Here is a 13,683-nt window from a genome sequence, read left to right as displayed (position 1 = left end):
CCCTCTTCCTAGTTTCTGATGCCCTTAAAAATCTAGTCATATCAAGAAAATGTGGTTTAGACATACAAGATTATATTATTCAGCCTTAAAAAAAGAAGGCAATCCTGACACATGCTACAATACAGATGAACCTTGAGGACACTATGCTAAGTGAAAATAAGCAAGTCACAGAAAGACAAATGCTAGCTGGGTGTGGTGGCTCACACCTGTAATCACAACACTTTGGGAGGCTGAGGCGGGTGGATCACTTGAGGTCAGGAGTTCAAGACCAGCCTGGACAATATAGTGAAACCCTGTCTTTACTGAAAGTACAAAAATTAGCCAGGCATGGTGGCACATGCCTGTAATCCTAACTACTGGGAGGCTGAGGCAGGAGAATTGCTTGAACCTAGGAGGTGGAGGTTGCAGTGAGCCGAGATCACAGTACTGCATTCCAACCTGGGAAATAGAGCAAGCCTCCTTCTCAAAAAATAAAAAAAGAAAGAAAGAAAGAAAAAAGAAAGGAAACACAAATGCCACATGATTCCACCTATGTGAGGTATCTAAAGTCAGACTCATAGAGACAGAGTAGAATGGTGGTTGACAGGGACTGGGAGGGGATGCAGAGGAGTCGTTTCATGGGTATGGAGTGCGGCCTCAGGAGTGTGAGAAAGCTCTGGAGCATGAGTGCATATCACACAGCTGAGCGCTGCACTTAGAAATGGTTAAGACGATACACTTTATGTTGTGTGCAGGGTTTTTCTTTTTTTTAGACAGAGTTTCACTCTTGTTGCCCAGGTTGGAATACAGGTGGCGAGATCTTGGCTCACCGCAACCTCTGCCTCCTGAGTTCAAGCCATTATCCTGCCTCAGCCTCTCGAGTAGCTTGGATTACAGGCATGCACCACCATGCCCAGCTAATTTTTGTATTTTTTGTAAAGACGGGGTTTCACCATGTTGGCCAAGACGGTCTTGATTTCTTGACCTCGTGGTCCGTCTGCCTCCGCCTCCCAAAGTACTGAGATTACAGGTGTGAGCCACCACGCCCGGCCATATGTGTGTGTTTTTAACCACAATTAGATTTACAATGACAAAACAAAACCAAAAAGCCACCAACCAAAAAAAAAAAAAAAAAGTCTAGTTATACCAAAAGAGGATGGATGACTCCCAGGTGTCCAGAGGAACTTCCTGAAAGTGGGCACAGCCTACGGAAGGGAGATGGGTGCGTTGGGCAGAAGAGGTTGCTGTTACTCCTGACGGTAATTTCCAGAAGGCACAGGAGGCCACAGCAGGGTGAGGGAGCACATGAAAGGGCTGGGAGAAGAAGGATGTCACAGAAGTCACCTGAAGGGGTCCCCGATGGGGCTGAGGCAGAGCACGATGTGTAGGTTGTTGCGCACGCGCTCGATGAGGTAGGCGAACAGGCTGTCCGACGACTCCGGCACCTGCTCCACCCGGGCCTGGTCTATGATGCGCGACTGGATCTGGGCAGAAATCGCCAGGGTCAAAGCACTGGCATCTCCACGGCAGAATCAGTGGGGGCAGCAGGTCAGGCAGGGCTGATGAAGTGTTGCCCAGGCTGGACCCAAACTCCTGGCCTCAAATCATCCTCTCACCTCAGCACCCTTCCCGCCCCCAAGTAGCTGGGACTGTGCCTGGCTCTGAAGTGTGGGGTTTTTGTTTTTGTTTTAGTTTTCTTGAGACAGAGTCTTGCTCGGTTACCCAGGCTGGAATGCAATGGCACAATCTTAGCTCCTCCGCCTCCCAGGTTCATACAATTCTCCTGCTTCCGCCTCTCAAGTAGCTGGGATTATAGGTGCCCGCCATCACCCATGTCTAATTTTTGTATTTTTCATAGAGATAGAGTTTCACCATGTTGGTCAGGCTGGTCACGAACTCCTGACCTTGTGATCCACCTGCCTCAGACTCCCAAAGTGCTGGGATTACAGGTGTGAGCCAACGCGCCTGGCCTTGAAGCGTGGATTTTAAAGCAGCTCTGCCCAGGGTCCCTGGAGGGGACCTTCCATCTTACAGGGGTGAGGTGGGCTGTGGGGGTGCTCTGGTGGCACATCCTTGGAACTATGGTCCTTCTGGGGTCAGCCAGGCAGGCCAAAGAACTGAAGAACTGACTAGTCGAGGGTGTGGAAGGAATCCTACCTCTTCAAATTCATCAGTCTTGTAGAGATTGGGCACCTCCCCTGAGCTGAGGATGTTGTTGATGTCCTCTAGGAAAGACTCATCAGCTATCTGGGTGTCCACAAAAAGGAAGGATGTGGTCTTGAGCTCCACCCCAGCCTGGCGATACAGACACTTGATATCTGGCCCGGGGAGGGAAGGAGGACAGACTTGCTGCAGATTCCCTGTCCTGGGCTTGATTCCTCTTCTGAGAATCAGGAACCCTCACCGGCCCACAGCATACACGCAACATCATCCTACACCCAACACAGGCCAGGTATGTCTCCCCATGGGGCTGCCAGCCCTCCTGTCTTGTCACTGTGGAAATGCACACATCTGATCTTTCATTTCTAGCATTTCAGAAACCCAGCTGTACCGTCTCGGAACTCCTGCTTCCGATAATGTTTGGTGACCTCGATCTGGAAGGTGGTATACTCGCAGATGGATGAGGCCAGGCGGGCCAGACTCTGGCGCCCGCTGCCCCCAATGCCCACCAGGAGCATGTTGCCCCGAGGCTGTCCGATGACCCGCACGATCCGTGTGACTGGGGATGGGGTGGGTGTAAGAGTAATGAGTTGGCTGAGCAAACTCAGGGGACCTCCAGGCCCTAGGCTAAGGATTGAGGCCCCTGAAACTGAAGCAGAGGAACCAAGAGGTATGAGAAGTTGGTGCCTAAGGTCCAGGAAGCAAATCAACGTTTAACCTCCACCTTCTCGTTAAACACCCACCACCAGAGTATCTGGGGCCAGGGAGAAAGGCAACTTCGGAAACTCGGTTTGGGAGATCTGGGAAGGGACCCCTATCTATTTCCTTAGACACACCCCCTAACTGAGATGATGGGGAAGGGGATGGGAGTAGCAGGCACTCACTGTGTTCAATAGCCTCTCGGAAAAGCACTAGCTGCATGGGCACGACAGAGGGTGACAGGTTATATTCATTCAGAGCTGTCTCCATGGCTGATTTCAGCACTGTCAGATCCGTCAGGTCTTCATATACCTTGGGCTCCTTCAGGAAATCCCCTGGGCCATGGGAAGAGGGGGTCAGAGTCTCAAATGCCTGATCTGCCTCCCCCCGGTCCCCCCGCCACAGGGCCCCACACTTGAGACTCTGTGCCCCGACTCCTTCTGGCTCCAACGTCCTAAGAGTGTCATGCCCAAGGTCGTCACAGCTCCCAGCTCACCAAAGATAGGAGGACGCTTGCTGGGACAGAGATGGTGGAACGTGAGGTCAAAGAAGGAGCCGAGTTTGTCACTTATGATGGCCATGAAGGCTTCTGTGTCTGCCACATCAACCAGCCGGTCGGAGAAGACTCTGTGGGCAGGGAACTGGGGTGAGATCTGGGGATAAAGAGGAGAATGGTCTGGGGAAGGCAGCATCAGGCCGGGAGTGGAGCAGGGGTGGGAACAAGGCCGAGGAAGCCTGCGTCTGGCGGGGCGCATGCATGGCACCTGAAACATTCATGGATCCAGAGCCGTGTGATGCTGGACTTGGTATCATGGAAGTCCTTGTTGGCTCTAAGCATACCCTGGAACACCTGGAAAGAGGACTGACTGTTGGGATCGGGGAGCAAAGGCATTCCCTCCAGAAGTTTGGGATTTTGTTTTGTTTTGTTTTGTTTTTGAGACAGAGTCTCAAAGGCTGGAGTTCAGTGGTGCGATCTTGGCCCACTGCAACCTCTGCCTCCTGGGTTCAAGTGATTCTCCTGCCTCAGCCTCCCTTGTAGCTGGGACTGCAGGTGCCTGCCACCAGGCCCTGCTAATTTTTTTGTATTTTTAGTAGAGATAGGGTTTTGCCATGTTGGCCAGGGTGGTCTTGAACTCCTGAGCCCAGGTGATCCGCCTGCCTTGGCCTCCCAAAGTGCTGCAATTATAGGCATGAACCACTGCACTTGGTCCAGAAGTTTTAAAGGTAAGGGCAGGGAATGTGGCACTTCAGGATGGGGGGGTGACTTTTGGTGCACATGCTATTGAGTATTAAGGCTTAGTTTGAGAAGAGAATGCCTCCACAGAGGCTGTGCCAAGCAGAAGGGGCAAGGTCAGGCCAAGAGTCACCTTGGAGATATCTCGAAGGTTGAATAGGTAATGGATCTTGGTGGGCGTGGGCAGGAAGCGCTGTACCACAGTGTTGTACATGTCCAGGGTGGCCTCCGTCACCACATTCCCAATGGGCTTCACCTCTTCCTCAAAGTCCTGAAGCTTCTGATTGATCATGGTGCCGAATATGCGGATGATCTGGGACTCCTAGAAATAGGCGCTGGCTCACTCTCCAGGGCTCCCAGCCTTCTAGCCAGGAGGGAGGCCAATGAGGAGCTTGGCTCAGGGGCAGAATTTAAGGGGGCATCAAAAAAAATTCCTAAACTCAAAAAAAGACAAATGATAAATACTATTTTAACACTATATATATATACTTTTTTTTTTTTTTTTGAGATGAAGTCTCACTCTTTCGTCCAGGCTGGAGTGCAGTGGCATGATCTCAGTTCACTGCAACCTCCGCCTCCTGGGTTCAAGCGATTCTGCTGCCTCAGCCTCCTGAGTAGCTGGGATCACAAGCACCTGCTGCCACACCAGCTAATTTTTGTATTTTTAGTAGAAATGGAGTTTCACCATGTTTGCCAGGCTGGTCTCAAACTCTTGACCACAGGTGATCCACCGACCTCCACCTCCCAAAGTGCTGGGATTACAGGCCTGAGCCACTGCGCCCAGCCTTAATACTATATATATATAGTTGCCCAAGCTGGTGTGCAGTGGTGTGATCATGGTTCACTGCAGCCTCAACCTCCTGGGCTCAAGCAATCCTCCCACCTCAGCCTCTCAAGTAGCTGGGACCACAGGTGTACACCACCACACCCAGCTAGTTTTTGTATTTTTTTGTAGAGACAGCGTTCCTCCCCATTGCCCAAGCTGGTATCAAACTCCTGGGCTCAAGTGATCCGCCTGCCTCAGCCTCCCAAAGTGCTGGGATTATAGGAAGGAGTCACCATGCCTGGCCAACACAGTATTTAAAAACAAAAATGAATGCAAAATATTCATGACGAACAAACACAAACATTTTAAATAAAGACCAGATGGGGATTACTGATTTTTCCTTTTGCCTTAGGCTCGAATATGGTTCAGCCCTGCACTCTACTGATCTTGTATTTATTCAAAATGGTGGTATTTTGCTCATCATACATTTTTGGCATTAATTTTAATTTTAAAAAATATTGCATTACTACAGATTCACCAGTTCTAGTGACCAAGTCTCAATACCTTCCCTGTTCACCTGGGGTCCCATGACCCCACATACTCCTCCAGTTCTCCTTCTCACCCCATAGGATCAATAAAATGCCACAGACAGAAAAAAAAAAAATGCGAGCCCAAGTGTGGTGGGAGGCTGAGGTGGGTGGACTGCTTGAGTCCAGGCGTTGGAGACCAGAATGGACAACACGGCGAAACCCCGTCTCTACTGAAAATACAAGTTAGCTTGGTGGTGGCACGCGCCTACAGTCCCAGGTACTCTGGAGGCTGAGACAGGAGAATCACTTGAACCTGGGAGGTGGAGGTTGAAGTGAGCTGAGATTGTGCCACTGCACTCCAGCCTGGGTGACAGAGTGAGACCCTGTCTCAAAAAAAAAAAAGTGTTAACATATTTAACATATTGTTCTCCTGATTACAGTCTTTTGGGTGCCCCCTTAAATTCTACACTGAGACGAGTGACTCCCTGGCCTGGCTCTAATCCTGACACTGCCGTGGGCGTTGTAGGGTCTACCTTCCTTAGTCTATTTGGGCCCCACCATGTTCTCTGCCCATTGGGGTCCACAGCTAGGAAGGTTCGGTTCCATCCCACAGCTCTTCTAGCTCAAGAGCCAGTGCAGGCCCCACAGATCGTCCCAGCTTCCTGTGCGGAGCTCCACTGAGGGTGCCTCAGCCTCCTGGGATCTGGCCCCTGCTTCTCCGGGACAGGGACATTTCAACCTCCTACCCTCCCCTCATCCCACAGTCCCATGAGGTCCTCACTGTGGGGAAGGTCATGTTGATCATGTTGAAGCGACTCTGTAGCCTTGGGGAGATGACCGTCCGTCCACCCCCAGGGGGGCCCATGGCAGCCATCAGGAACATTTCCTATAGAGCACCAACCAGCCAGTTGGAGAGGCAGGTGGAGAGAGGGGAGAGAGGCGTCAAAACAGGGAGGGTGAAGAGGAGCGGGAGGAAGATAGTTCGAGGAGGGACGAAGGGGAAGAGGAACCAGGATGCTGCAAGTAGAGAGGAGCATGGAGCCCAGAGCAGGGAGAGGTAGAGAAGGAAGGGACATGGGACACTTACAGGGAAGTACATAAATTTGTGTCTTCCAGACTTTATCTTTTTCTTCTTTTAAAATTTTATATATTTACACACGTGTGTGTGTTCTCTCTCAAACACACGTGAGACTATATCACTAGGTGAGTTTTTGTGCCTGAGTGCCAGATATACATACAAACAACCCTAGAAGCCAGGCTGCAATGCCTGCTGCCCGCTGATTAAAGAGAAGCAGCCAGGTGTGGTGGCTCAGGCCTGTAATGCCAACACTTTGGGAGGCCAAGGTGGGAGAATCTTTTGCACTCAGGAGTTCAAGACCAGCCTGGGCAACATATTGAGACCTTGTGTCCAGTAAAAATCAATGAAATTAACCGAGCACTCCAGCCTTGGCAACAGAGCAAGATGAAAGAAACAAGGGAAGGGAAGGGAAGGGAAGGGGAGGGGAGGGGAGGGGAGGGGAGGGGAGGGGAGGGGAGGGGAGGAGGGAGGAGGGGAAGGGGAAGGAGAAGGGGGGAGGGGAGGAAAGGGGGAGGGGGAGGGGGAGGGGAAGGAGAAGGGGGGAGGGGAGGAAAGGGGAAAGAGGGAAACAAAAAGAGAAAGAAAAGAAGAAAGAAAGAAAAGAAAGAGGAGCAAACAATAAGCTCAGAATCCCACGGAGGAGCCAGGACAGAGGGAGGATGCCTGGTTTGTGAGTGGGGAGCTGAGGACTGCTGTCATGGAGCCAGGACACTCCTGTGTGGAAAAGAATACAGGATGAAAGGACCATAGTCCGGGGTCCCAGTGGAGTGGGGACTGAGCTTATCCCACAAGGGAGCAGAGGCCTGAAGAACAAACCCTTGGGAGGCTTACTCGAATGTACTTGATGGTCTGCTTTGCACGGTCATACCAGAAGCCATAGTCAATCCAGAGGCGAATCAGCTCCAGGGGTGGTTGGGACCCAAACATGTCTTTAGCGGGCATATTTAGGTCATCCATAAAGGTGATCATGCTTTTGCCCCTGAATGGCACGTAGACACCCTTGGTTCTCTTCTCAACCCTGCTTTCAATGATGCTCTGCACGTTATTGGATGTGGTCTGGTAAAAAGGTACCAAATGAGTGTGTGGGTTCCCCAAGAGAAATATGGGCTTGGAGAGGAGTGTCAGACAGGTGCTTGGATCCCGGGGGAGCACAGAAGGCAGGGAGATCGGGAGGAGCCGAGCACCTGGCCCCTGGGTCCCTGACGCACCTGTGCAGACATGTTGACAATCAGCACCGACCACTGGCTGGAGGGCAGGGACTGCAGAACGCTCTGGGCGATGGAGGTCTTCCCAGTCCCCACAGGACCCACCAGCAGAACGGGATTCTGGTTGGCCACCAAGGTGCTCACCAGGTAGTTGTAGCGAACAGTATCAACAGTGGGCACCATGATCTTATAGAAGGGGGCACTAGGGAAGAGCAGGAGCCGGCTCTCAAGGACCACCAGCCCACCACTGTCTATTCACCACCCTGCCCTCCTGTTGGGCCTAAGGATCATGCACCCCCCTCAAGGACCCTGTCCCAGGCCCTCTAGGTCCCGCTTCCCGTTCTCAAGAGGCAGCCCTTCTCTAGGACCCACCTTCTCCTTCCTATGGCTCACTTTTGCTTCCAGGACCCATCTCTCTTGCCACATCCCCCACTTACTGCTGCCCCACGCCCTCCTCACACCTAGGCCCGGCTCTCACTTTGGAGGGTAGCGCCAACTCTTAGGAAGCTTTTCCTCAAATGACGTCCAGTTTCGCATTTTAGGGTCCACAAAATACTCGTATACCGTGTCCTAAGGAGGGCACATAGGTCAGGTTACCAAAGCCTGCTTTGAGCTTTCCCCAGCCCAGAGAATGGGCCCCAGACCACTGGGTGGAAAAAAGAGAGAGCTGGGCCGGCAAGCGGAAACCTAAGCAGAGCTGAGATCGGGGATGCCCATGGGTTCTGGAAAAGCAGGGCAAATAGGACAGCTGGGTGTGAGTGCCTGACCTTATTGGGAAAGGAGCCCTCAATCTCTCGGAGGTAGCTGTCAATCTTCTTGCGGCCCTCCTCATCCACAGAGGCACATACAGACCAGATCATGCTGAACACAAATGTCATCTCTACCATGGTGACATAGTTCTCGCTGTCAGCTGGATTCACCTGGATGGAGGACGAGAAGAGGAAATAACCCACCTGTAAGAGATGAGGGGTCTAGCTGGCAGGCTCGTGACACCAGAGTGTGGAATCTTCCTCCTTTCCTGGCCCTATTTGGAAAATCACAGTTTTCCAAATGTGCATGTTTATCCACAACCTGCTGAAAGACTGAGACAAACCTGAAATTTCCTATAGCTCAGCAGTTGCCCGAGCTTCCTCACTGCTAAGTCATAAAAATACAGACATCATTTGGCCACGACAGGCCTCCCCTGGAAAAGCACCCATGGGTGCTCAGGTGACAGGTCCAGGAACATTCATGGTGACATGTTTGTAATTGCAAAACACTGGAGATGACCTAAACATTTGCCAGTAGCAGTGGAAAAACAAAATGCGGTGTTCTACCATGCAATCACATCCAGCAGTTAAAGCAACAAAGTGAATCTATATGTAGCAATACAGAATTCAAAACACATTGTTAATTTAATGGGCATGTAGCAGTATATGGCATGATTTTTTTTAAATACCACATTTTCAGCCAGGTGTGGTGGCTCACGCCTGTAATCCCAGCACTTTGGGAAGCAGAGCTGAGTGGATCACCTGAGGTCAGGAGTTTGAGATTAGCCTGGCCAACATGGTGAGGCACCATCTCTATTAAAAATATAAAAAATTAGCCCAGCATGGTGGCAGGTGCCTGTGGTCCCATTTACTAGGGAGGCTGAGGCAGGAGAATTGCTTAAACCTGGGAGGCAGAGGTTGCAGTGGGCCGAGATCACACCACTGAACTCCAGCCTGGGCAACAGAGTAAGACTCTGTCTCAAAAAAAAAAAAAAAAAACAAAAAGAGTAATCCTCAATCCTATAGGTGGGAAATTATGTTAAGTAAGAATTGACTGTCCACCAGTTTCAGTCCAGAATCCTTAGTCTGTGCTCCCAGCCCCTCTCAGCACACAACACATCGCACCATCTTCACGGCCCAGTCCTCTCCTCGGGGTCTCTGTCACACTGAAGAGCATATGCACACAAATACCACCCACCACACCGGGCTACAGACCACCAGCTCAGCACCCCCACCCCGCCAGGCCTGACTGCTGTGTGTCAGCACTTCTGCAAAAGCCACCCTTGCCCTCTGCTCACCCAGGAAGCCTCCCCGACTCAGCCCATCCTCTCCTATCCAGCCCATACTCCTTGGCACCTGTGTGTCATTGATACTCATAATTGCCCCCTCCTCCCACAGTACCTGGCAAGTCCATCTACATTTTTTTTTTTTTTTGAGATGGAGCCTCACTCTGTCTCGACCAGGCTGGAGTGCAGTGGTGTGATCTCAGCTCACTACAGCCTCCGCCTCCTGGGTTCAAGCAATCCTCCTGTCTCAGCCTCCCAAGCAGCTGGGACTACAGGTGCGCACTACCACTAGCTAATATTTAGTAAAGACAGGGTTTCACCATGTTGGCCAGGCTGGTCTTGAACTCCTGACCTCAGGTGATCCACCTGCCTTGGCCTCCCAAAATGCTGGGATTACAGGCGTGAACCAGTGCACCCAGCCCCATCTACATATTTTTAATTTACATTAACTATTCCAGGAATGACATATGTTCCTATAGATCTTAATTGTTGTCGATGACATATTAATAGTTTAATTACCTGGCAACATCTTTAAAAACAATTTCTAGTCAGTGATTTAATCTCAACAGAAGATATCAAATTTTGGTCCTTTTTTTTTTCTGGGAAGGTCCTTACTTCTAAATGGAGTACAATTTTTCTTAAATATCAATTAATCTGAAATGTTAAAAAAGTCTTCTCATCAGAATAATCTGAGAGCTTCTTCCAGCAGAAATGGTGTCTCAAGGCCTCATCTATGCCAAAACTTAATGTTTATATTTTGAAGGGATGAAGTGAGGAGTGGAATGAGCTATTTTCAGCTCCCCAAGGATGGGTGGGAAATTCTAGTGAGACCCAATCATGTACATATTCAGTCGGGCCTTTCAGGTCAACAGTGCACACACACGTGTGTACACACTTACACTCATGTGCATGCACACACGTGCGCACACACACCCTTCACTGCCTCCATGGTTGTTGAGGTCTCCCTTGGAGTCTCTGCTCCACTCAAGTCTGGAGTTCAACCTATCTCAGACACACCGTTTCCCGGAAGTTGTCTTGGTGCGGCTGTGAGCCCTCCCTGCCCCTGCCCATGCTCTGCGTCCTCCCCTTACCCCGTTCTCTGGTGTGGCCAGGGCCGAGTACAGCTTGCAGAGGGAGATGATACCACTGTACTCGGGCAGGGGCACCAGCTCCTTGCAGTTGTCCCTCTTAAAGGCCAGCATCTTGTTGATGAATTTCTCAAACATGCGTTGCAGGGTATCCACCTCAGCCTGGAGTTGAATAAGAAGGGGCTCTTCATCCACCCTCATGTCCTGGAGGCCACCCTGGCTACTTTCCCTCTCCTCGGTTCCCTTCATACCTTTGGCCTCTTCTTCAGCCACGACTGAACATAGGGCTTCCAGCCCAGGTCCACATAGTCAGTGTAGACCATCCCACAGCGGGACACGGTGGCCGGAGAGGCCACTGCCAGGTTCTCCACTTCGAACAGGAGAGATACCTAAGGATATATGTTTGTCAGAATCTCGGATTTCCCTGCATCCCCCACCTTCAGTAATAATAAAACACTCAGAACTCGGATGCCACACATTTACAAACAATATGCTTTTTTTATTTTTTCTGAGACAGAGTCTTACTCTGTCACCCAGGCTGGAGTGCAGTGGCGTGATGTTGACTCACTGCAACCTCTGCCTCTCAGGTTCAAGCAATCCTTCCAGCCCAGCCTCTGGAGTAGCTGGGACTACAGGCATGCACTACTACACCCAGCTAACTTTCGTATTTTTCAGTAGAGATGGGGTTTTACCCTATTGGCCAGGCTGGTCTTGAACTTCTGACCTCAAGTGATCTGCCCACCTTGGACTCCCAAAGTGCTAGGATTACAGGCAGGAGCCACTGGGCCCGGCCCAGTTTGCTTTAAAAGAAATTAGAGCTTATTCGAGGTGTTCTCGTGAAAAATCACTCTCTTGTTCTCATTGTTGGAGTGGGTGGAAAAGGGTGTGCTTGTCAGTCCTGAATTTGCATCCCGGGGTGTGCAAATGAAGGTCCTGCTTCATGCGTCCATGGAACGAGCTGAGGAGGGCTGCCCAAGCCTGCACAATGCTTAGAACACAATGTGGGGTTTTTTGTTTTTTTTTTTTTTGAGACAGAGTCTCGCTCTTGTTACCTAGGCTGGAGTGCAATGGCATACTCTTGGCTCACTGCAACCTCCACCTCCCAGGTTCAAGTGATTCTCCTGCCTCAGCCTCCTAAGTAGCTGGGATTACAGGTGCACGCCACCACACCAGGTTAATTTTTTGTATTTTTATAGAGATGGGGTTTCACTATGCTGGTCAGGCTAGTCTCGAACTCCTGACCTCAGACAATCCACCCGCCTTGGCCTTCCAAAGTGCTGGGATTACAGGTGTGAGGCACCACACCCGGCCAGAACAGAGTGTTTTTCTTATCATTGTTCTCATTAGTCATGGCAAGCAAAGCATTTTTACTTCAGCTGCAGGTTTCCCTGAATCCAGGCACCCTCCTCCTCAGTTCCCTCCTGCAGAACCTGCCCTACTCTAAGGTTTCTGGCTCTCCCCCGCAGCCGCAGCCCATGCTCTCCCGTGCTGGCCTCTGCAGGCCCTCGGGAGTCAGCCACACCCCTGACCTGCTCCGGCATTGCGATGCGCTCGCCATTGATGAGGGTCAACACCTTGTTATCATCCATTACGGAGTTCATGCTCTCGATCCACAGCGTGTCCACAGGGCCATCAAACAGGATCCACTTCTCATCAGGTTTCTCATCTGAGTAGACGGTGGGTGACAAGGACACCAGGGACCCACTCACCTTGCACCCTCCACTCATGCTCCTGGGAGACGCAAGCTACACTTCCTTGTCCTTTGCCATTCCCCAAGTATTTCTCTGGGGATTTGGAACTCCCCATCCCCAGACTCCCTACCCCCGTAGAGGATTCAGGCCTCTGCCCTCTACTCCACGATCCTTCGGATACCTGCACATGCTGTCCGCATGACGCTGGACAAGATGCCATCTGTCCATTCATTGGTGTTGAGGTCGTATTCCCCATACAGTTCCCCTAGGGACAATGCCTTGGGGTTCAAAGGGAACTCCTGAAAATGACACCGGAAGGGTTTTAGCTACTGATAGACAAAGGCCCCCGCCTTTATTTCCAGCCCCCTCTTAGATACATGTATTTGCCCCTCCCTCATCTCTCCAGGCCTCCGGGGACCCAGCTCCAGCCCTCCTGGCCTTGCAAGGTCCTCCATGGCCCCGACATTCCACTGTCTTCTTTTCTTTTTTTTTTTTTTTTTGAGACGGAGTTTCGCTCTTGTTACCCAGGCTGGAGTGCAATGGCGCGATCTCGGCTCACCGCAACCTCCGCCTCCTGGGTTCCGACAATTCTCCTGCCTCAGCCTCCTGAGTAGCTGGGATTACAGGCACGTGCCTCCACTGTCTTCTTACTACTCAAGTCTCTGCCCCTGACTCCACTGCCCCAGCCCCGTACTCTAACAATGTTGAAGTTAGGGTCTCCAGCGCGACACAGGCAGGACAGGGAGGCCTGCAGGATGCGCCATGAGGTAGTCTTGCCGCTGCCCGTGCAGCCCACAATCATGGTGGAGTGGCGGGAGTTCTTGGTTTCATACAACTGGAAAACCTTGGTGAGGGTGAACGGAGTGCTTTGCAGGCCCATGTCTCGAATCTCCTGCTCAACGGTCTCCCGCAGCTGAGGGAAGGGAAAACACAGCAAGTGGAAGAAAAAGGATGAGGCCTTCGAAGGACTTTCAAAATTTCCCCAGTGCCAGGGAGAAGGTGTTCAAACTGTTAACAGTGGCACCAGGGCCCTCTGCACTCTGCGTTTATTCACTCAGTGGGAAGCTGGGCAATTGCAGAGTTGAAAGATTGAGCTCTGGAGTCCGCCACCCTGGTTCCCCAGCTCTCAGCTATGTGATCCTGGGTAAGGTACTTCTCCAAGCCTCAGTTTCCTCATTGGCACAGTGTCTCACATGTAGCTCTACACATCTTTTTCTC

The 13,683-nt window shown here is 51.2% G+C and overlaps 1 protein-coding gene across 14 annotated transcripts in view; it reads right to left on the bottom strand.

Annotated features, from left to right (window-relative positions):
* The window catches only part of DNAH2 (dynein axonemal heavy chain 2), a 122,808-nt gene that overhangs the window by 34,134 nt on the left and 74,991 nt on the right, over positions 1-13,683 (bottom strand). For all 14 annotated transcript variants that reach the window (XR_013535558.1, XM_035299890.3, XM_035299895.3 and 11 more), the window contains 17 exons: positions 13,160-13,378; positions 12,647-12,764; positions 12,304-12,440; positions 11,026-11,163; positions 10,778-10,936; positions 8,419-8,571; positions 8,130-8,221; positions 7,655-7,853; positions 7,278-7,502; positions 6,150-6,254; positions 4,206-4,394; positions 3,603-3,688; positions 3,335-3,465; positions 3,024-3,173; positions 2,531-2,698; positions 2,137-2,297; positions 1,324-1,463 (listed from right to left, as the gene is read on the bottom strand). Coding sequence is in view for 13 of the 14 variants with exons in the window: in XM_035299890.3 (XP_035155781.1) it covers positions 1,324-1,463; positions 2,137-2,297; positions 2,531-2,698; positions 3,024-3,173; positions 3,335-3,465; positions 3,603-3,688; positions 4,206-4,394; positions 6,150-6,254; positions 7,278-7,502; positions 7,655-7,853; positions 8,130-8,221; positions 8,419-8,571; positions 10,778-10,936; positions 11,026-11,163; positions 12,304-12,440; positions 12,647-12,764; positions 13,160-13,378 (2,570 nt within the window). In the remaining variant the exon portion in view is untranslated. The remainder of the gene's footprint in view (positions 1-1,323; positions 1,464-2,136; positions 2,298-2,530; positions 2,699-3,023; positions 3,174-3,334; positions 3,466-3,602; positions 3,689-4,205; positions 4,395-6,149; positions 6,255-7,277; positions 7,503-7,654; positions 7,854-8,129; positions 8,222-8,418; positions 8,572-10,777; positions 10,937-11,025; positions 11,164-12,303; positions 12,441-12,646; positions 12,765-13,159; positions 13,379-13,683) is intronic.

This window comes from Callithrix jacchus, chromosome 5, assembly GCF_049354715.1.
Source record: "Callithrix jacchus isolate 240 chromosome 5, calJac240_pri, whole genome shotgun sequence".
Lineage (NCBI taxonomy): Eukaryota > Metazoa > Chordata > Mammalia > Primates > Cebidae > Callithrix > Callithrix jacchus.
This window is presented reverse-complemented; position numbering and strand designations above follow the sequence as displayed.